Genomic DNA, 22,746 nt, shown 5'->3' with positions numbered 1-22,746 from the left:
AGCGGGAGCGCGCGGAGAGCCGGCCCTGCCTGCAGCGGGGAGAAGCCGAGCGGGGCCCTGCTGCACCCCGGTTTCTCCGCGCCGCAGCCGGGCCCGGTCACCAGGAGCGGTTTCTGTGGGCGCTGCCGTGGCCCCCTCTCTGGAAGGGAGGGAGCTGAAGGTCGCGCCGAGGCGGCCCGCGGTCGGCSGCGGGCGCCGCTGACCTCCCAGGTTCAGTCACGGAGATTGAAACATTAATGCGGAGCAGAAGGCGATGCCGGCTTCTCAAAATGGGATTAAGGAGCCCTCGGCATTTAGGACATGGGCGAGGTGTCTGGCGCTGCAAATTAGCGAGGGCTTTTAATAGAGCGCCGGCCTGGGAAACCTCTCGGCGGAGAATTAGAGTAATCCCGTTTGGAGCTAGTGGGACGAGGGGCTACCAAAACACGGGCAAGAGGTGACAGGCGCAATGCTGCTGTTATTCACACGAATCCGATGATGGCTTTCATTTCAGTGTGGTCCAGCGCGCTTTCTTAACGCTATAGTCCGCCATTTAAAAAACAAAACAAACAAAAACCCTAATGTTAGTCCGACAGCCAGAGGTGATGGGGAAATGCTTCTCCCAAGCAAGGCATCTGCATGGCATGGGAACCTAGGTGAGATACGCACTGCTCAGCGAGTGCTGCGCTTCCTCACCCTGTTTCGAGAGGTATCCGGCTTCTTCACCTCCCTCCCTTGCTCTCGGAGGCCTGCAGACAGGCTGCACTTTGCCTGCTGTTGTCACCATTTCTCGGCTCCTTGCGGCCTTACTCTGTTGCTCCTTAGAACGGATCTGTAGTGACTTCTAGGAAGGTGGTTGGACATAGGGCTTAGGCTCATCACTGCTGTGTCTGATGTACGTTAAAGCTGCGTGTCGCGCCTGCATTAATCTTTTAAAATGTTGTAGTTAGCACATGCTAACTGGTTTATGTTGATAGCACATTTAAATTTAATATAATCAAGACCTAAGCTGTCTGTCTTACCTCTTCCGTATGTGCTTTCTTGTGCATCACTCAATAGCATGTACTTGTGCTTACAGCCCTCCTGAGGTCCTCCAGCCTACCCAGTACCCCCACCTTTGAGTGTGTTTCTGCAATATGGGCTCTTGCTCAGCCTTAACGGAGCTTTTCTGAAGGCTTTGGGGCGTTGGTAGAATTAACTGTCAGCAGCACGAAACAAACATGGTTCTAGTCTAGCAGCTTTTGGCCTGGTTTTGTGGAAATTGCGGGCGTTTTGTGTTGGGAAGCTTCACCCGTGCGATGCAGCGGATGCTGCTCTTTCCCCGGCAGGAGCAGCCAGGAGCTGCCTGCAGCCTCGCTGCTCCTCGCTACATTGCAGCCCCCTCAGTTCTCCCTGCCCTGCTGCTCGCTGCCGTGTCCCCAGCTGGTCACACGTGGGGGTTCAGGGCCAGATTCTGCTCCAGCCTCGGAAAAGCAAAGTTGTTTTGGTGCTCATGTGTCCTGCTGGATCGCGGTGAAAATTAATAAGACCCGTTGCGCTGCTGCTGTGGCTTGGGAGCAGTATAGAGCAGCATAGGCCCTGGAGCTGGCTGTCAGCAATAATTTTACTCTTGAGATACGAACTGAAGTCGCCTTAAATAGAAGTGCTGGTTTGGTAGATAGCGACAGTACTTTAATGTGCAATACTTGAAATTCCGAGTAAAAAATACCTAAAAATGGATGAGAATGTCCTTGAGGTAGGAAACAAAGATGAGTTTCGCTGATATCTGGGACAGAAAAACAGCCTTGAAGAAGATGAATCCTGCTCATTAGCCAGAAACAGAGAATAATTCTCAGATCTTTTCAGTTTAATCTCCACACTCTRTTAGTATCTTGTTATCTTATTTTCTTAAAAATTTCAGTTAGGCTTTGCTTAAACAGAATTATTCCAAATTCAGATTTGAACCATGGCTGGCCTTCATGGGAACATTTGTATTATGTGACAATTGAATCCCTTTGCAAGGGGAAGGATTCCTAGTAGTTGTTTTCCTGCCTTTTTATCCTGGGCAGCCTCTGCTGGAAGGCTGGTTAGAGCAGCAGGCGCTCTGCGGGTTAACAGTGTCGCCTGCAAAACTATTCATTTCGTTACACATGTAAAAAATGCGTAGCTGTAGGTTGGTCTATAGGGTTGGCCGATGCACAGAGACAAATGGTGGCCCTTGGTTTCCCTCTCTGTAAACAATAGCCTCCTGTGTGGGCGCATAAAGGAGTCCCCAGAGAATGGTGTCTCAGGGCAGGGAACATTGGGGCTTTGTTGGGGCCGTGAGGAGGGATGTGATCGCTCAGGCCTGTCAGGAGAGCTCGGCCCTATGCAGGGGAAGATACAGCCGGGTCGTAGAATTTGCTTTGGAGACACTTCTGAAGAGCTGCCTTCGTAGTGCCTTGCAAACCGACTCATTTTGCCTGACCTGAAGTGAGCATGAATATGCAAGAAGCGTATTCAGGGTTCGCTGTGGTCACGTTAGCGTGAGTCATTGTACGTGCTGCCGGACGTTGAAATACCACGGAGACGTGGGTTGCATGGAAATACCCGATATGAAACTGGAGATAGACTGAAATCAGACATACGGTCCAGAATATCCTCTATCTAATAGTTTTATATAAATAGTGAAGGAAAAAAAAAAAAAAAGAAAAAAAAAAAGAAACACAAGCAAAAACCCCAGAAGAGTAAAATACGCAACAGTAGTATCCAGTAAAGTGCCAGGTTCAGCTTCTGATGGAGTTCAGAAGTTCAGTATGCAGAAGGCAGCGCGCCTGGGCCTTCCCTCTCCCTCGAGAGCTGGTCTCCCCGTGGAGCCCTGTCGCCCCTTGCGTCGCCCTCCACCAGCCTGGGAGGAGGAGCAGAGAGGGAATCGCTGCTGCTTCGCTCAGAGTGAAGCACCCTGCAGGCTCCTCTCTTGGAGACCTGCCAGGCAGGCAGAGGGAGGATGTGATGTGCGGCGTATCCTGGCTTTGCATCAGAGTGATCCCAGAGGAGCTGCCTGCACGGGGCTTTGCAGAGGGTGAGATGTGCCGGGCAGAGATGGCCTGCAGTGTTTGGGCACTTTTAATGAGTTTGTGGCGTTCTCAGAGCCTTGTGTGTGCAGGCGTTGGAAGGCGGCATGCAGAGGATAGGGCCAATAAATGCAGCTCTAATCCATATACATGAAGCCGTGTTCTTATGTGTCAGTCTTCCAAATGGTGYTGAGGGGAAATACAGAGGCTTTTTAGTAGGAAGTGAATCTAATTTTGTTGACCCTTTTGAAAGACGATGGATAAGAGTAGCTTCTTCTGCTGTTCAAATTTCAGAACTTGTGCTGCTGTGCTATGACAAATACTACTTCTAAAATTAACTTTTAATTAAAAATTCTCAATTTAGATTTTGTTTTAGTGTATACAAAAWTATCTGTATTTAAAGACAATAAGGTTCAATGTTTTCAACCTCACCATCGTCCGCTAGGAGTTTTAAGAATGTCCATGTTAATGATGGAAGTCAAGGTAGGAAGAAAATGGCACTGGGCAATAGAGAATATCTCAGTGGGTTAATCTGTGTGAGTTTTATTTCTGTGCACTCGCCTATCTCAGCTGTGAAGGAGAGAGAGCTTAGACCTTATTTGTGTTAAGCTTTCTGTGATTAGTGTTGTTCCCAGTGTGGAAGGGGGAACTGGAAGGTTTCCAATCATGGCTAATGCTGGGGCATCCTGCGCACAGGGAAGTACGTGGCTCCCCTGGCAATATCAGGTAGAGACCACAAAGMAGCACAGGAAAACTCTGCCTGGGGAGGAGAAAAATAAAGAAAAAATTCCAACACGATATTTTTTGGGGGCAAAAATATTCTTAAGTGTCTGCACAAAACACATGCAAGGCAATTACCAGCAGTGCTGCCTGACCTCAGCTACTGTGTTTGCATGTGTATGTGCAAAAACTGGTGAGTAGGCAGTGAAGACACAAGGACTAATTTGGTGGTGTCTGAAATATACCTTTGATCCTAAGGAAAATTCAAGCAAGGAACAGCTTTAACCATAGCTGGAAAATATTTGAGGAGCTGTGGGATCTAGAAGCTCACCATGACTTCACCAGTCATAACATGTAATTTATTGTGGTTGTGCTTGAAYAGTGCAGCAAAAATGCTGCTGCAGAAAGAGAAGTCAAAGTGCAGTTGTTGTTATTGATGGTGCTGGAAGAGTGGGGAAAAAGAGGAAAAAAAGACATTCCTCCCAGTGTTTGCAGGGAATCCATGTGATGTATATAAGGGGCTTCAYGGGATAAAGAGCAAAGAGTGTCCGAGGGGGCAGCAGACCAGGTGCAGGTGGCGGCTGAGCACACGGTGCCCGGTGAGAGTGCAGGGGTGGGACCCGGGTGGCATGAGGAGTGCTTGTGACTGAAGGTGGTAGCTCTGTGTGCTGTGAGGGGCCGCGAGGGGAGGCCTGGCCTCCAAGGGGCACCCGGGCACGGAGTGTCATCWGAGTGACACGTGGCGCAAGGACCAGGCTGCGTTGGCCACGGCTGCATGTGGCCGTAGTGAAAACGGGAGGCGRTGAGAGTAGTCAAGGAACCCAGCAACCTGGCTCCAAGTTGGCCAGGAAGCCATCCTGTAAAAGCAGGGAAGGGTTTTTTTTTTTCCCCATAATCTCTGTTAAAACCAGATGGTATYGTCTCTTTATTTCTGAATTATTTGATTATGTTACAGCATTGAATCCAGTAAGGAGACAAAAATAACATTGCTGCATTCCTAATAAAACCCCAGGCTTGCTGGTATGACACAGAGAGATACCTGGGATATGAGTGTGTGATTAAGCAGTATGTGCTCTAAAAGGAAGAGAAGAGGATGAGTCAGTTTGTACAGCACATCTACAAGACTGTAAAGACATAGCCAAGGAAAATTTATCAGAGGGCTACTCTTTTTTTTTTTTTTTTTCTCCATTTATTGACTTCTAAGAGTTTATTAACACTGGGTAAAAGTTCCAAGCTGACCCAGGAGTGCAGTGTTACCTACTTAGAAAGTTGTAAACTGCTTTAAATTCTGCATCTGTCAAATATGATGGCAGAAATTGCCAGTGACTTCCATGGAGTCAGATTTCTGCTCATTGAAGCAAAGAGTAAACAGGTAGCTGCGGGATGAAGGAGAATGTGATTAGAATAACACAAAAAGAGGAGCTTGYGTGAACTCAGCGTGCACATTTATGCCTTTCTTGGGAAGGGATGGTATTTGGACAGGTGAGAGACAAGTTAATGTGGTATCTGTATTTAAATAGGTTTCTGCAGAAGTATGTGTCAGCTGTATGTAGAGTAAAGCAGCACTTGGAGGTGGATCTGTCCTGCAGTATTAGCCTTGGATTGATTCAATTCCTGGGTGAACTTGCAGGTTTGTTTTGGAGAGTGAGCAGTGGCTCATGGGGACAACTGCAGCTTTTCCACAGGCCCTTTGCTGGGGCATGGCAGGCCTGGGTCAAGACCGAGGGTAGTAATTTATAGTGCATCTCGGAGAGTAGCGTAAAGGTAGTTAATCTGGAAAAAAACGGATTTTCATATGGATTTATTGGAAAATACAACTAGATATTGATAAGTAAGTCATATGTAAATCAGCTAGGTATTGTATGGAAGTCATTACATTTGCTCTGTACAAAGGTTTCTTGTAACTTGTAAATGAGTTGAATGGAGGAAGATGAAGATCTGAAAAGATTGATATAAYGATGAAAAGAAGTCCTGGCCTTCTCCTTCCAGTCTAGCAACAGTTACTTCTCTCTAAGAATTTTCCTTGCCCTTTCTTATGACTTTCTCACCATTTTTTCTTCCTAAGTTGAAAAAATGAGACTTTCTAAAGTCTCCCTTTCTTACCCTTTCTAAAGCACCACCTGTAGTCTGATGCTTAAGTCACAAGTAAGATCCAAATTGTAATGAGCTGCTAAAAATTGCTCTGTTTCTCGATGTTTTCTAATCTCACAGTTTAAAGGAGAGAGACGTTGGGCCCCAAAGCTTAAATGTTTTGCTTAAAAATGTGGTSTCTCTGCTAGCTGCTCTTGGGGGGTCTCCTCAGCATGCCCCTAACCYAATCTTGCTCTGGTTTTCACTCGTCTTGACCTTCTCTTTGCAGTCTGCAGGCTCTTACATCACATTTTCCCTATACTTTTCTCTCTCATTTTCACTTTTCTTCCCTTTCTTGCTTTCTAAGATTTCTTTCCATCCTTGCGTTTCTTTCATCTCTTGATCCTGTAAACACCATCCTCTGCCAAAAGCCTGGCTCCCTCCTGCCACATCATTATTTTGCTGTCTCTCTGCATAGTTCTGATTTCTGCTCCTTACATTTGCCTCTCTTTTCCTTATGTTGCTTGGTTGCCTTTGCTTTCTTCTTGATTCCCCTTTATTGGTACTAATCTTCCTCCTTTTATTGAAAATCTTGTCAGATTTGCTAAATAATGTTCCAGTTCCTGCACTGAAACATCTTAATGAGAGTCTGAATCTTTTTCTTCCTCTCTTTTAAGGAGTTCCTCATTCCCTTAAGGGCCGAGAACAGCTACTGTACCTCTTAAGGCCCTAAAAGCCAGACAGCAAACCCAAATTGAATATATCATTAACTTCGGGGCCTGACAAAAGACTGTTAATTTGTCAATCTTGAGATAATGACTCCCAGATTCTCCCTTAGTCTCCTCCCTATTAGTCCTTATGTCCCTTTTGCCACCTCTGGCAGTGGCTATCTCGCGTGAAGGCACCTTGGGCTCTACCACCATGGAAATAATAGGTTTATTTCATCCAAAACTGCAGAAACAGACTGTGCTATTTAGGTAGCATGTTCATCTTGTCCACAGAATGGTTCTCGGGCACATGTTCAGTTAAACTGCTGCCTGAAAAGCTGAAAATAAGTGTTGATGATTCTGCCATGATTCTTGGTCTTGATTCTGCGCGGAGCGCTGTTGAGGTAGTGCTACGGGATCTGGAAGCAGGGATTTTGGAGGCTACAGGAAGGCTGGGAAGATGMTCTTGAGGCCCTGAGCTGCAAGGCTCTCAGAGCAGCTGTTTGCTGCTGAAACAACAGCCACRGCATCACCTCCGTGTTTTAGCTTTTCTCAAGATTGTGGAATACAAATATTTTTCTGCATACTTTCAGGCATGCTTTCTTATGAATATTCTGTATCTGTCCTTTTGAATGTGCTGAATTATTTATTTTGGTCTTCAGTGTCTGCTACTCATTATTGGCAGCAGTGGCYGATAAGCTTTCTTTTTGATTTTTGAATCTGTGAAGACCCTTTACCTACGTGACACTCCTTGGGATTAATCCATGGCAGACATGGAGATTGTGCTCGAGTGAGGCTAGGGCCATGGATGGGCTGTGAATAATCTTTTTCTAACAGAGTGAAGTTAGATCATGTGAAAATAATTATTTTGCTGTGTCTCGGCAGCAGCCTGAAGCGATGAGTCACTGTGTCCTAGAGCCTGCTGAAAGTTTGRCATGACTCCTCGTGCTAGGGGCTCAAAATACCAATAAATTCCAATTCAGGGGATCAAAAAAGAATGAGGAGGGTGTGTTTTGGGGTGTTTTCTGGTTTTTATTTTTTATTTTTATATATCTTATTGAAAACTATTTTCAGAGATAAAGGAAACCTCCAGTTTAAATCCCTCTCCTGACTGCATCTTTTTTTATTATTATTTTTTCATTTCGACAACCTGTGAGTCAAAATTATTTGATCTTGCAAGCAGCAGGTTGTTTATAAGTTGAAGCTGMCTTGACAGCTGACAATACTGCCGTTCACCAGTAATGAAAGGATTAGTCACTATTTGAAAGTTGGCATAGAAAAACAGCGGTGATTTGTTTTTTTAATTTTTTTTGGCTTTAAGAATGAAGAAAARCCTACATGGATTAGTGTTTAGTTAGATGCTTGTGAGTCTAAAGAAATATGAGTCTGTGTTAAGAAAGAGCAGCTGAAATACATTTGTAAGTCTTGACCTGTTTGCCAGATAGCACTTAGTACTGCCCMTAAAGAGAATAAATGAAGACTTTTTAGGATTTATTTATCTCCCAGTGCATTAGGAAAGTGCAGTCCTTAGGCTACGTTTAAAAGGTTCTGCTTTCTTCAGTCTTGTCAGCTGAAGAGAAATCTGTTCCTAGTCAGCATAAGTAGGAGTAAATATGCATTGGTTTGCATGGACTCTGCAGAGGCAAACTGAGTTCAGCAGTGATGGAAGGAAGCAAGTGGGGAAAACTCCAGGAAGTGGGAGATTCCCACCGGAGAGGAGYCTAAGCGACCACAGGCAGCGCAGCTGGATCCTCTGCCCAGCGAAGGGGTGCGACCAAGGGCCTGAGGACTGGGCGGTTAATAACTCCCTTGGCGCATGGTGTGTTGTTAAGGTGCTTGAAGTCAGTAGGTTGTGCTTGTTTGGAACCTGGTCCGTGGCATCCGGGAGCTGAACGAGCCTGGAGAGCTGCCTGTTCTGCCCCTTGCCCTCCCCAGCGCCGGGGCTGTGGCACGGCTGCTGCCCCGAAGGTGCTCGTTGGGTCCGTCTCCTGCTCCTCTCCTGTTTTGTCACCGGTTGCTCAGAATGAATAATCCAACCTAGTCTGCTTCCTGAATGCTAGCAGCAAAAAAAACAGCTATGAGTTGTTCTGGAATCAGGAGTGAGTTTTAGTAGCATCGTATATGAAATAATGAACCTGCCCCAGACTTGAGTGCTTCTCCTTGTGAAACATCCTTCATTGATGTTTAAAAAGCTGATTTATTAAAACTGAATCAGGAGGGAGTGTGAGAAATAGGGTGTTTGCATTACGGCCTGGGCAGGTTTGTTTGGTACTGGAGGATTTGATTAGGACTTTGTTAAAAGGATTTTCTTCAGGATCTCAGCAGTGCTTTAACGTGTAGAGATGGACACTTCATGTCCCTGCACTACTGAGGGGAGCCTCTAAGCAGTTCTCCTATTTCATCAGCCCATAGGAGATGTCATGCAGGATGTTCTAGTTTCTCAGCAATTGCAAACAGTGCTTGACTTCTCCARGTCAGTCAATGACTATAGATTTTAAATTCTTACTTTTTTTTTTCCAAAGTAGTGATTTTTCCAAAGATAGATATCTGTTTTGGCCAAGAAAACCCGCACATGAGTTCCCCCCACCACTGTATCACTGATCCTGTGCTGCCTCAGAGAGGTATGTTTTTCTGGTCATCTGGTATTTGACTTTGAGAGAAAAAGCATTTAGTATAGATCTTACTCTTTATAGTGGCAGATTTATGAATATTACTTTAAAAAACTTTTCAGCAAATCTCTCTAGTGTATCTTCTATATTTCACAATTGTTACCATTTTAAACACASAAAAAAGTCATGGATCATGAAGTGACTCAACCAGAATCACAGGTCCTTTTGAAACAGAATTACAGAATCAAAAACTGGTTAAGGTTGGAAAGGACCTCCAGAGATCATCTAGTGCAACCTGAAATGATGGTAGGTTTCTTAAAAGGTGCCTTTTTTAAGTYGCTGTCCTGCTGTTTGTTGTGCAGTGAGACACCGGTGCTGAGCATTCAGCTTGTGTTGGCAGCGGGTCAGAATGGAGGGAAACGATTATCCCTGTGTCAGGCGGACGCTCCGTACTCATTCAGGATCTGTCTAACCTTTAGTTTCAAAGGCAGGACCACTAGTTCAGTATAGGAAAATCATCTCTGCCTTGTTAGGAGCCTCTCCCTGACGCGGGCAGGTTTGCGTGCCTCACACAAGGTGAGGCAGCCCAGGCGCTGCTCTGGGCCAGCCTTGCGCTCCCCGCTCAGCTGGCTGACCTCGCTGGGCTCGCAGGGCCATCTGGTAACGGGCTCCTCCTCTCCTCGTTAGGGCTGCAAACTGCAGCCTCTTCCGAGCGATCGCGGGCGCCGAGCGGCCAGCATCCGCCCCCTGTAACGTGCGCTTTCAGAGCAACCTGCACAGCCCTCCTTCTAGAGCTCCTCAGCTTTAGAGTTTCCCTTTGAAATTCCCTTTAATTCTGTTGAGTATTTGATTTTCTGGAACATCGCTTTTCAGAAGAGAATCATCCCATCAGAATGAATTTCTGCTCCTCTGATATGAATGTATTGCTAGCAAATGATCAACTTGCTGCATTTAGTGAAATGGTATCTTCACAGAATCACAGAAGGGTTGAGGTTGGAAGGGACCTCTAGAGATCATCTAGTCCAACCCCCTGCTCCAGCAGGGACACCCAGAGCACGGGGCACAGGGTGGCATGCAGGCGGGCCTGGAAGACCTCCAGAGAAGGAGACTCCACAGCCTCCCTGGGCAGCCTGTGCCAGGGCTCTGTCACCCTCACAGGAAAGAAGCTCCTCCTCACCTGGAGATGGAACTGCCAGTGTTGCAGTTTGTACCCGTGTCCTATCACTGGCCACCACTGAGAAGAGCTTGGCCCCTTCCTTATCTTCCTAATAATAACATGAAATTTCAGTCTTATTTTTATAAGCTGCCAAGCTGTGAACATTTCTAAACTAAATGATTTTTTGTCTCGACAAAACTGAGACTTCAATTTGAAGAAACGGTTCAGAACAGTTCATTTTTTTTTTATATGGCATAAATTCCAAAGTGCAGTAGTTTCTTCAGGCTCAGAGGATATGCAAACATTGACAAAGATGGACTTAGTCTAAGTTTGCCACTTTAACTTGCTTGAACTTCAGTTAGTTGTTGAGCTCTTTAATACTCCAGTATTAATACCCAGATGAAACTGGGTCCTTTTCGTGGTTTATGAGTTATTGGTATTCTTTTTTTTAATCTAGAACTAATTATTTACTGCTACTTAATTTAAGCTAACGTGTTTTCATGTTCCCTCCATGGCTGAACTTCAATCATACAATTTAAATAATGAAGCCAAGCATTAAAGACGATCCTCTTAGAGGGGAACATTGTGAGGGATCCAAATAAAGAGGGCAGGGCCTTTCTCATGCTGTTAATTCTGTGATGCGTGTAATAGCAATATTATTGAAGTGTGTGATTGAAGTAAGGCCAAAGAATATTTGTGAGTAGCTCTTAGAAAGGAGCTGACTTGAGTGTTTAATTTTATTTGCCTATTGACTTTTACTTAAATAATTGGAATTTTTTTTTTTTTAACAGATAAATTGGACCATTTACCTTGCACAGAGATGGAGGTAAGAGAAGTATTTTGTGTTCTCTGCTGGTGCTGATTTAGCTCAACTCACTTTATCTCATTAGTGGAAAATGCATATTATTGGGATGGACTTGTCATTGCAGAGTTTTACCATGAAGCACGTATTATATTTAGAACTTGTATTAACAACTGCATAAAAAAGAGGCCATGTGCTTTTTCCAAAACCAAGATTTGAGATGTATCAGGTGGCCAATAAAAACTTGTTCAATTTTGATTTCTTCAGAATATATCACTTTAGTAGCATATGTTCTTTCAGGTAATTCCTTTTGGCTGAACTATCTGCCAGTCCACTTATTTTAGATAGAACTAGTAAACAGTGGAATGAATACAGGACATTTTCAGAATGGCTGGATGATCTATGGCAACCTATTTGCCAATAATTCAGAGGCAGGTAGGAAATACAAGTGATTTTATTGTTGCCTTGTTCTTGTCCTCATTTCAGATGCTTCCAGCGTTTCCTTTAGTTTAGCACTTGTCAATGTTTTGGGGTCTAAGAAATAGGCCCCAATTGAATGTTTTGCTGGATTTGAAATAGAAATACAGATTTCTGTCAGATCTGCTGGATGCGTATCTTGTCCCTAGGTTGCCTCTCTGTCTTTAATACTAAGCTGTGACTGGTGCTGTAAGAATGTTCAGACTATCATTTTGATGCTCGTTTGTTCATAAATTTAATCCAAGACTTAAGTGAGAACTAGGTAAACCTTCCTGCTAAACAAGATGTGGACTCAAATTATATTACAATTTTTTTATTATGATATAGAGTAAATCATATAGTCTGCTCCCTAAATGTGTCCTGCAATAAATGCAGCTCCAGTGGCCTTTGCAGGCAGACTTGTTGCCTTTGAACTTCCTTTGAAATGTAAAAGAGTTTTGGTTTTAATTTTGGCTTCCATCGGTGCCTCAGGCCGGAAGCCTGAAGATGGGGGCCAGGCTACACGTTTGGTTTCTTATCAGAAATATGTTTAAAGGCAACAAATTTTTGTTGCTAAAATGTTTATATGCAGATAAACCTTATATGCAAATGGCTGTTTTAAACATAGCTGGTTCAACCACAAAGGGTAAAATGGCAAGTCGATCCATATTTTAGCAATTATTAATCATCAAATGGGAACATGCTTTTTAAAGGCTACATTGCAAGGGATAATTCCTAATTGATATAAATACAGATATTGGAAGTGGGCATGTTTTGTTTCTCTTCATCCAGTTCAGTTGAGATGAATACATCCTGCTTTTGTTTCAGCTCAGTTCATAAGCCTAGTGCCTTATTTACATATGCTAATCTAGAGTGTCATCTGTTTTACATAATAAATATTGTTTACAACTGTGCTTTGCATTTTTTTTTCTTTTAGGAAAGGTAATAAAAGACCATAACATAAAAATACAGATATTAGCAAACCTCTGTTAAAATATTTTTAGCAAAAAAAAAAAAAAAAAAATTCACTTTGGAAAAGCAAACATGTTTTTATTTCAAATAAAAATGTCTAGTGAGAGTTGCTTGGATATTTTCTACATTTTTTTCTTCCATGGTGAAAGATTCTTTTCATGTTTTTAATGTTGTTGTCTATGTTTAGAAAGAAAACTTAAGATGATTAACATTTCCCTCGGAATGAAGAGTTATTTTAAATTGTCTCTTGCAAGACACGCAGTGACCATTATCATATTGGCTCTTCTGTCCATCTTTGCCATGATGGACATCTTTGTCCATCTTTGCCTTCAGGAGCCTGAAGGAGAGAGGCCTGTGCAATTCCTTTGGAGCTGCAGCCGTGCATTAGAGGAAATGATGCTTCCAGAATTTCAGAACTAGGTGCTCTCAGCTGAATTCCTATCTTGCTCATTTGATTCCTATGGAAAGGAATGCAGCCTGATTGCATGCACTAAAACTTGTGGGAGACCTCATTAAAATGACACTAATAATAATCACCACGTTTTGGCAACGGTTGGAAACTATCTTAGTTGGGTCCACYGTTTATTTCAAGGTAGCATTTTGAGCAATGCGTGAAATCCTGGGAAGATGGCAGTAAAGGGGAGCTGACCTTTCTTTATCTGCATCTACCTGTGACTCTCTCCTGGAAGTGGGGAGAGCGTTGCTTAGCTGACTCAAACTAGGAGATGGAGATTATATAAAATATACCAGCCTCATATGCAAACATGTAGTGCTCATGTAGAAGGCATTCTGTGAATGGTAAATGATTCATATGTAGGAAGGTTTAATTGTCATGTGCTTGAAAGACCCACCTGTTTGAGGATGGGCATRTTGTGTATGAGTAATGTAGTTAACCCATATCTCTGATAATACAAAGATACAACCTCTCCAATTTGTGCAAAAGTCAAAGTGAAATAATGGGCTGTCTCAATCAGTGGTGAATAAACTTCATTCAACACCATTCATCTTGTCGCGTGACTGAAAGGAATGATTTTTAGAAACWCTTTAGTTTCTATGTAAATCCTATTTATTTTGAAGTTATGCATTATATAGATCTCATAATTATTAAAATTATCTTAACAAAAATTATGGTGTATTTGACTTAGGACCTAGAACTCAGGGTATGCTGCTTTACTTTTTTTTCATTGGGAGCTTGAAGTTTTTGAGTGATTGTATTTCCAAAAAAATTATGAAAAATAAGTTGTAAGGATTTGTGTTTATTTCAATACTCAATTCAGTATTCAAAATAAGAATATATTTGTTAGTTCACTGTACATATTCAAACATAAAACCAAACACCTCCCAAATTTATTGCAAGTGAGCCTGTGTTTGCTAGCAGAGAATGTTAGTGCTTCACGACGTGTGCCACAGTTTTAGATTCAAGTAAACATCTACATGATTACCTATTCGAAATTCAACTAGTATAAAATGTACATATCGTATTAATACCCAGGAATCATTTTTATCACTGTCTAGTGTAAATGAAACTAATTTACTGATTGAGTGGGAACTGCATCAGCAAAGAATCATTATTGTGCACGGTAATAATCACTAGTTCCATTTTCTGAGCTGTAACTTGATGAGGACAGGAGAGAAGAAATGTCACTGCAAACAGGACAGGCAAGAATATTTTTATGAGAGTAATTTCCATTAGTAAAATATGGGCTGTGTCTTGCATCAAAATGAATTTTGATTGCCGGGAAGTTATGCATTGAAAAGTACAGAAGTTCAATTGTAAATCTGGAAATTCTACAGCAGCGTTTTTTTCTTTATGCTCTTAAGGGAAGAATTAGCTGTGAGCCAGGATTGCCTTCTCCAAGTCAAAGTAGAATCATGTATCTTCTCTTGAGAGTATTAGGGAGAGCCGGAGCTCTGGGTGCCCATTCTGAGCAATTAAGAGCTTATTGCCTGCTAATGGGATTATCTCCTGGAGATGCTGCATGCCTGGCCTTTGAGGTACCAGATATCCTGGGTACCTGACAGTGCTCACCGAGACATCCTTCTGTGGCACTCGGTCTTCTGATGTCCAGATTTTCCTGAATTGCTTCATGGCCATGAAGAAACAACCTGATTAAAAAACAACTCCTGATTAAAAATTGGACMAAAAAGAGTTTCTGTTTTGATCTTTTCTGGTTTGTAATGAGCTGCTTTTCTGCGAGGAACTTTTTTTTTTCTGTAAATTGTATAGACATTTATAGTATATCAGGAAAAGTCTGATCTTTGAGGAAGATGAATTTCTGTTGTTCACACTCTTTAATGTTGGCACATCACCCTTTCATTCAACAACTTCATTAAAAGCAGAGAGTGAATATTAGGTTGGAGAACTAATAATGTATTTGACTAAGCTGATTCAGCTGTAGTCAGATCCTTCCATCTGTCCATCTGTCCAGAATCGCTGAAAGAAATAAGCTCTATCTTTTAAAGTCATTGTGATTTTGCAGTGCAGTATGTTGCACCTTTAATAATCTGTGCACGCAAAAGTAATGCAAGATTTATGATGAAATCCTCATTCCAGTGATGCCACTGAGAAGCCTTTCAGTTAGCTGGGAAGTGGAGAGAGGAGGATTTCAACCTCACTCTTTTGACAGCATTTCAGTTAATGGATGATGGAAAATTAGTCTTTCAATAACTTGGTCTCCAAGGAGCATTTCTCTGTGGAAAGCACAGAGAGCAGAACAGTTAAGTGTTATCTTTTGGTTTTTGTTTTTCTTATTTGCAAAGCCCAAAATATTCCTTACATAGCTTTTGTGTGTGGTCCTTGGAATTATCAAGTTTTATAACAAAATCAAATCTAGAAGTTAAGTGGGAGTGTGCAAGTTGAACTCACATGGCTCTGAATGAGATCTTAAGGTGTGGGGAGAAGGTAGTTTGTACAAGTCTTCATTTTTTTCCAGAGTTTCCTGTATTATCTCTGCTGTATTTTTCTCGTGTGATACCTATTGTATCAGTCATGAGGTGTTGTRTTATAGGTATTGTTTGAGAGGATAGCTGTCATGTGAGTTGATTTAAAGCATTTTAAAGCACTGCGGCAAGAGCTATGGGAGATGGTTAACAAACCTGTGATGCAAACAGGTGGTGCACCTGGGGAGCATGCGCAGAAGCCACGTGATGGTCCTTACAGTGACCGAGGGCAGGGGTCCTTGCTGCTGTGCTGTGAGTTTTTGTGTAGGGCAGTTCAAAACGAGCATAACTGACACCTCTGAGATTTAGCAACTTCAGCTGCATTGGTAATTTCTACCTGGTTTTATGCTGTTTGCCTTTTGGTGCGGGAAAATAAAAACTATCTGCTGTTGTCAACACTCCTGTTAGTCACTGAGAGCTCCAACATCCACAATACAAAATTATGCATAAGACTTTTAAATGCTGACAGTGAAGTGCATGAAATAGAAATAAAATGGCACAGACAAAAAGCACTCGAGCAAGAAGCTGATTTGGAATAATTTGGCCATTGCTTCTTTATCACGTTTTATTTCTAATTTACTTCCTATGTAAGTTAATGCCTAAAACAAATTTTGATTTGACAAACAAATTGTCCAGCGAGAGTTAACACTTTTTTTTTTTAATTTATAAGGTGCATAAACTTATGCTTGATGCTTGTCATCTTATTTTCATGCTCAAGCTAGAAGCAAATCGAAAGGATATTGATGGCCTCATGGAACCAATTGAAAGAGCAATTTTTTTTCTTCAGTTATTATATAAACTTGTTTTTTTTAAAGCTGATAWATTTAAGCAAGAAATGAGACAATGTGAGAGGGGAAGTGCCACTCTGTTCCTTTTTGTCAACTTTTCCTCTCTGGAGCAGAGCTAACAGCTAAGCAGAGCCTGATTTCACTCGCCTAACAAAGGTGTGACTCGGTGCTGCCTCCTTACCTCTGTACTTAAAGATATTTGTTTTAGCAGCTAGACTTTAGTTTTTCATTTACTTCCTTTCTCCCTCTTAATTCTAAGAAAAATAAGCGGTTAAGATATCAAGAATCTTGTTCTTCCGCTCATTTTTTATATCTTTGTTTGCCTTTTCTTGCACCCTTTGCTCTGATGGTAAATATGATAAAAATAGATGTGTTGAAAATTTCCTTTGGTTTACAAGCGTTCTGTATCTATATGTGAGTGGAACRGGTACAACTTTCACTGATGCAGTCCTTCTAGGTAGGGTGATGAGGCTGCACCCTGCACAGGCTCAGGGGGAAGCCTGTTTCTAGCGGGCTCATGGACATCAGCCCCCTGGGAGAGCAAGGAGCGCTTGGAGGGGTGGCTCAGTATCGGCACGTAATGCTGCCTTCTTCACGTTCGCTTTGTGCTCTGCTTTCCCTCCACATGTTCTTTGGACTCCTGATATTATAGTTGTCTCATTGCAGGACACCAGTAACTTCCTCTGGCTGAAGCTGGTGTTACCGATGTTCACAAACAGTGACGTTTGTGTGCTCTTCACAGAACATTTATAGCCCTACTAGATTATTAAATCACCACAGGAGTGAAAATTGCTCCAACAGCCTTGTTTTTTATTATATTTATTTTCCTAATTTTACCTTTTTCTTTTCTTTTTTTCCATTCCCATGTGTCTGGCTTTTGTGGCTCCGATTAATGCAAATGCCCTAGCCTGTATAGGCAGGGCTGTTTCGTAGTTGCTTCCAACAAGCCTGACATGCCATTATGCTATTACTGGACCAGGCCAATTTTAGCATAGTTAAAATAACCTAGTTGCTTCTTTTATCAGTTTTGAATGTGGTCATTTCTCAAAGAAAACATGAATTCAAGGGATCTGAACATTTAATTTCACGTCAGCAGTTCAGTTATCAAGTACTAGCTCCCAAGCTTATAATTTAAATGCTAATGTTGTTTTAAATTTAACCATGAAGCCAATGGCACAAGGCTTGAAAGATGAAGCTAGCAACATCAGTAGRTCTATTTTTAAAAAGTGGAGAAATTTAAAAGAACAAAAATATTTATGCATGGAGTTGGATACTCAGTGCTCCCAACTACTTTGACAGTCGTGTGCTATTCTTTTCAATACTAACTCAGATTAACATTAATGGAGTTTTTCTAGTGTTGCTGCTTCATGCCTACATGAAATGTTGATCCACTTCATGTAACCCACTTTTCTATGAAGTTCACTCTGTTTTAATGTAAAAATGAACTCATTAGCCACTCCCGCTGCCTTTTACACCTATAGAACCTCTAGCAATTTATACTTGGGAAAATACCGTTACAAAAGGCTTCTGTATGCACCATTAGCTGCCATCATGTAAATGAACATGTGWTTTTTTTGTGAACAAGTAGACAGTCTGATTAGTTTGTGTTTAGCCTTTGATTTTTCTTACCTCTTACGTTGTCTTGTGTCTCTGCTGGGAGCAACACAGGCTCTGTCCTCTGACTGTGAGTGTCCAGCTGTTGCGAGAGGAGGGAGGAGAAAGGTGGTGTCTCCTCACGGGATTTGCAGAGGGAAAATATCCCAGATAAATATTTTTTTTTTCAATTTTGAGGCTAAATGTTTTTCTTCACGTGAATATGAATGTTTGCGTTCTTACTGAAGTCACTCGACCTGAGAAGCTGAGACATTAAACAGAGCAGGTTCTGCAGTTGAGTCACGCTAGTTTGCAGCCCTGAGTTCGCTCTTGAGCAAGGAGGACACGCAGTCTGTCTTGGGGCTCAGTGAGGCAAAGAAGAGGTTGGGGAATTTTGCATCTTCTTTGGACTCCTGGCCCAGTGCAGCTGACTCGAGCTTTTCTTCCAAGCGAATGTGAAACCACTGGGTAAGCTCCTGAGCTCCCCAGGACAGCCTGGTGGGAACACACCTGTATTGGGGAGGTTAACTTTGTCTGCCAGTTATGTGTGTGTAAAGTCAGCCCTTAAAAATAAGGATGGCTGCAAGCTCTCTCCTCAGTGGCGTCAATAAAGGACTCTGAAGATGCCCACTGCTGCACTCCTGCATTCTCATGTAGTGGTGCTGGAAGCTGTACAGCGTGCAGCAAAATACCCTCTGTACTTCCCTTGCCTAAATTCAAGTCAGTTAAACACATAAACACAGCAAGGAGGTTATGTTAGCATTTGTGTGCGACTGGTTTCCCGGCGCACAGTCTGTCGTGGCCTGCGCTTCCATTAACCAGTAGTAATTATAAGGCACTTGTAATACTTCAGTGCTTCACCTGCAGCAAGGAGCTAAGGCTAAATAATTAACTAGGATAAGCCAAGCTGTTCACACTTAGCAGATTAACTCCGGCTTCGGGTCAGGAGGTAGGGGTGTTTTAAATTGACAGAGGTGGCTTTCCTTCGCATGGTCATCCCTAAACTGGAAATGCCCGTGCTCCGTTTTCTTGTCACCTTTTCTCCTCCCTATTGTCCCTGTAATTCAAGCCTCCTCCTCCCGTTTTCTCTCAAAATCTTGCAGTTCATTTGTTACCTTCCCTTATTTCGGGTTCTCCCCAACCAAGGCGCGGATCCCTGACCTGGTCTGTGCGCGTTACTGCCACTGCCTCAGTAACCGGTGGCTCTCGCGGTGGCTCCGCGGCGCCTCTCCTGGGTCTACATGTTCCCTGCTATGTGGCCACGCACATCAGCGTTATCTTTGGCTCGTGCTTTTCCTTTCCTTCAGCTGCCTGCCAAATCCTTAATTGCCATCTGCTAAAAGCACCCACTCTTGCCAAGGCCTTAATTCAGCCTTTGTGTTTCGTGCCGCTTTTGCCTTGGCTCGTGCGACCTGCCTGCCACCTCCTCCCTTCTTGGCAATAACATTGGCTATTTCCTCAGAGTTTGCTAGGCCATTTTCTGACTGCTTCATGCCTTTTGGGCTGCTCTCTGCTGGTTTTCTCCTCCCTGCTGGCCTGTGCATTCAAATCTTCTTCGTGCTGGAGCTGSAGAGGAAGCAAGGTGCCTTCGCAGCCTCCTGTGCTCTGTTCGTTGTGGCTGCTGCCYTGTGTTCTCCGTCTGCGTGAGAGCGAAGCCAGCACCAGCGTCTCSGAGAACATACGTGAGAAAGGAGCTGCCTGGCTGCTTCTCAGCTGCGCGGTCCCGACTCCTGCCCCATTCGGATCACTGGGACTTTGTTCTGAACGTGCTCTCTAGCACATCCCATTGCGTTCCTCTGGAGCACTGCATGCTCGAGGATTTCATGGAGTGTTTCCCTGTCATTCTAGGAGTGAAAGGTCCCTGCCATCCCAAATTAGCCAAAAATGTTTCTTTTTCTGTTTAGCATGGTGAAAATAAATACAGCTCAAATGGCATGAACACAGTGGAGCAATTTGTGGTCTCTGCTTTTTGGCCACCTTTTTACCCTGTAATTTTCCTCAAAGCTTCTTTTATATGTAAGTCATGGTGTTATTTGCTAGGAGAGCTTGTCTTAAACCTGTTCCCTAAAGGGGAGTGGAAAATAGTTTGTTTCCCTTTTCTTCTTTTTCATTTTTTTTTTAAATTTATCAGCCAACAGCAGTAACATTTCTAGTGAACTTTGTTGACCAGAACATGCTTCTAATATCCAGAATTATTTTTGTTCATCATATTTTTTGCCCAACTTAAAGTCATTGAGGACTGTGGTTATATTTAGAATATAAACTCTTTATTTAAATACATTTCTTCCCCCATGATTTTACCTTCAAGATTCTGTTTATCTTTTTATCTAGATCTAAGTAGGTGGAGGCAGCGTACAGTGTAACTTGGCCTTGTCTGGTGCCTTTGACACAAAATTAAGGAACGTTTGATTAGTAGYACTTGCAGGGTCGCTAAAGGAGTCGGTGTGTGTTGATAGCTGTAGAATGTAAGGCATTTTAGTGAAGAAAATATATTGTTGCTATATAGTTTTTCAGGGTCAAGTTACATTAAAAAAATCTGAAAAAAGTAGGGTACATATTAATTATGTAAATATGATAAAGTGTGCAATTGTGATGCAGTTTTAACACTTCTGAGGAAGGATTACAGCAAAATAACTGTTGAACTTGTCTAAAATACTTGATTCTCTCATGCAAATAAAATGTTTTTAATGTCTGGATTCCCATCTTTCTGGAGTGTCATCTGTTTGTAGCTCACAGATCCTTTGGTTGATGACTTGTGCTGCTTTAACATGCAAATATAGTAGCAGCCTTTATAACTGAAGGCCTAGACATGCAGTAAATGATGTATGAGTTGAACTGAATTGTCCCGGTGATTTAATTCTTTGGACACTAGAATGGGCACGATGGACAGTTGGTGGGAACCAACACATGCTCTTCTCCTTGATGAAAGGAAGAGCACAAGGTGAAGAATTTGGGACGCTTGCCCGATGTGACATTAGGAGTCTATGGCAGAGGCAGGGTACAACCCAGATTCTTTAAGATTTGTCTAATGCCTTAGTGACAAAAGCAAAAATCTTTCTTTAGATTTTAAATGCTAACCCCCTCCAAAAAAACAAACAAACCTCTAACTCTGCTGCCAGTAAATTATTAATTCTCTCGAGAAAGTGTTCACCCAACTCCCAGGTATTTACTTCCAAGATAGGCTTTTTTCTCATGTAGATCATTCAAATACTTAAAAAAATATATAAAAGGAATAACCCACTTCTTTCAGACAAATCCTTTCTATTTCAGGGMGATCCGTGTTGCTGTGCACAGGCCCTGTGCTTTCTGTTACATGTTTGCTTGCAGCAGGTGGACTTTGCATTGTTCTTCCACATAAAAAACAACCCTATTCCTATAGTTATCCCAGATATTTGAGAGAAAGTGTTTCAAAACTGAAGTAGTTAAAATGTTTGGGGAAAATCAAAATAGAACAGCCATATATAAGARATTACAGAAATTTGGGAAGATTTGAAGTGGCAATCATATGTAGATACAAGAAAAAGGAAAAGAATTAATAATAAAGCAGCATCACAAAGTAATACCCCATAAGGAGATATATAGAACTCTCTTTTCACTAGCAACACTTATAAAGGAAATTACTTACAAATGTATTGTCATTAAAATATGGATTAAATAATGTTTTACGTCACAACATGACAATAATATAGCAACATGTATGTAAAGGAAAGAGAATCAAAAAATCTGGTGTAGAACTGAGCAAGTTCCAGTGGTCCTAGAGAGAATTTCAGGCTACAAAATCTGCCTTGGAGGACCAGTATTATTTTTTCAGCAGACATACAATGAATTAAGATAAAAACAGCCTGAACCTTGCTGTGAAGGTGCAGTTCAGCGCAGCGTTTCTGTACTCCACTGGTATCACACATCATATTAAAATGCAGCCTGTCAGAGTAATGAGATTCCCAAGCCCTTGCTGTCAGTGCTCCGCTCCTTTGTTTTGGGAAGAAGACAGCTTATATATCTCTGCAGGTCCGGGCCCTTCAATTTTTATCTCTGTTCGAATGCACAGGGAGAGACCGTGCCAGGCAGTGGGCTCTGCAGCAGATACACGTACACACTGTCAGGCCTTTCCTATCTGCCTAACTTGAAGGTTACGAAATAGCAGGCAGTTTCTTTGTTGGGCTGTATAACTAGAAGTGCTCACCAAAGATGGTCCATCTGTGTGATGCTACTTGGTTTTCTTCATGTGACTTKTTAGAGTTTTATAAAATGACTGTGATAGCAAGCTTTTAAGAGTGTTCTTGGTTGGAAAACAGCAAAGAAGTGTTGGTTGCTTTGTTTTTGTGTTTATTGGCGATAGGAACAAAGAGCATCAGCTGCTTCAGGCATTTTGACAGTTGCAACCTTTGTGGCTTTGATGCAGTGAAAATAAGAATTGTTTGGCTTAGAAATAAACAGCTTTCCGAACAACACATATGTGGAAACTTTGAAACAGACAGTGACTTCTTAAAAATTTATGTTCTTATAATCCTGATCCTATATCCAAACCAACCACCTGTGTGTTTACATTTGTCCCACTGTACAAATTTGAGTGGCCTCAAGGGCCAGTTCCCGCTCACGGCCAGGCCCTGGGGTACTGTGCAAGAGCAAAGACTCCCCCGGCGCTCATGGGAGCTGCTCTGCCGTGGCTCCCTTCTGACCTATAGGTAAGATATAGGTCAGTTCCTTTGGAGTCAGCTGAATTCCTCCTGTAAGGCTGATGGGTGGCTTTGAGAGCACGTTGACCCCAGTGTCCCAGGCTACTTTCGTTGTTGTCCATGGCTCATTTCTGCCCTGTCCTTTGGGAGAGCACATCTCGGAGGTGCTCAGCATCCTCAAGCAGCTTTTCCCCTGCAGCTCTCACAGGAGTAACCTGAACAGAAAGCCTGAACAAAGGAATCAAA

General features: G+C 42.5%; 1 protein-coding gene across 2 annotated transcripts in view; it reads left to right on the top strand.

The window, feature by feature from the left end:
* The first annotated feature begins 11,067 nt into the window (after positions 1-11,067).
* SPIRE1 (spire type actin nucleation factor 1) overlaps positions 11,068-22,746 on the top strand; it is a 104,976-nt gene continuing 93,297 nt past the window's right edge. For both annotated transcript variants that reach the window (XM_026040451.1, XM_026040450.1), the window contains exon 1: positions 11,068-11,099. In XM_026040451.1, coding sequence (XP_025896236.1) covers positions 11,094-11,099 — 6 coding nt within the window. In that variant the 5' untranslated portion in view covers positions 11,068-11,093. The remainder of the gene's footprint in view (positions 11,100-22,746) is intronic.

This window comes from Nothoprocta perdicaria, unplaced genomic scaffold (assembly GCF_003342845.1).
Source record: "Nothoprocta perdicaria isolate Ctin4 unplaced genomic scaffold, notPer1 scaffold_258, whole genome shotgun sequence".
NCBI lineage: Eukaryota > Metazoa > Chordata > Aves > Tinamiformes > Tinamidae > Nothoprocta > Nothoprocta perdicaria.
This window is presented reverse-complemented; position numbering and strand designations above follow the sequence as displayed.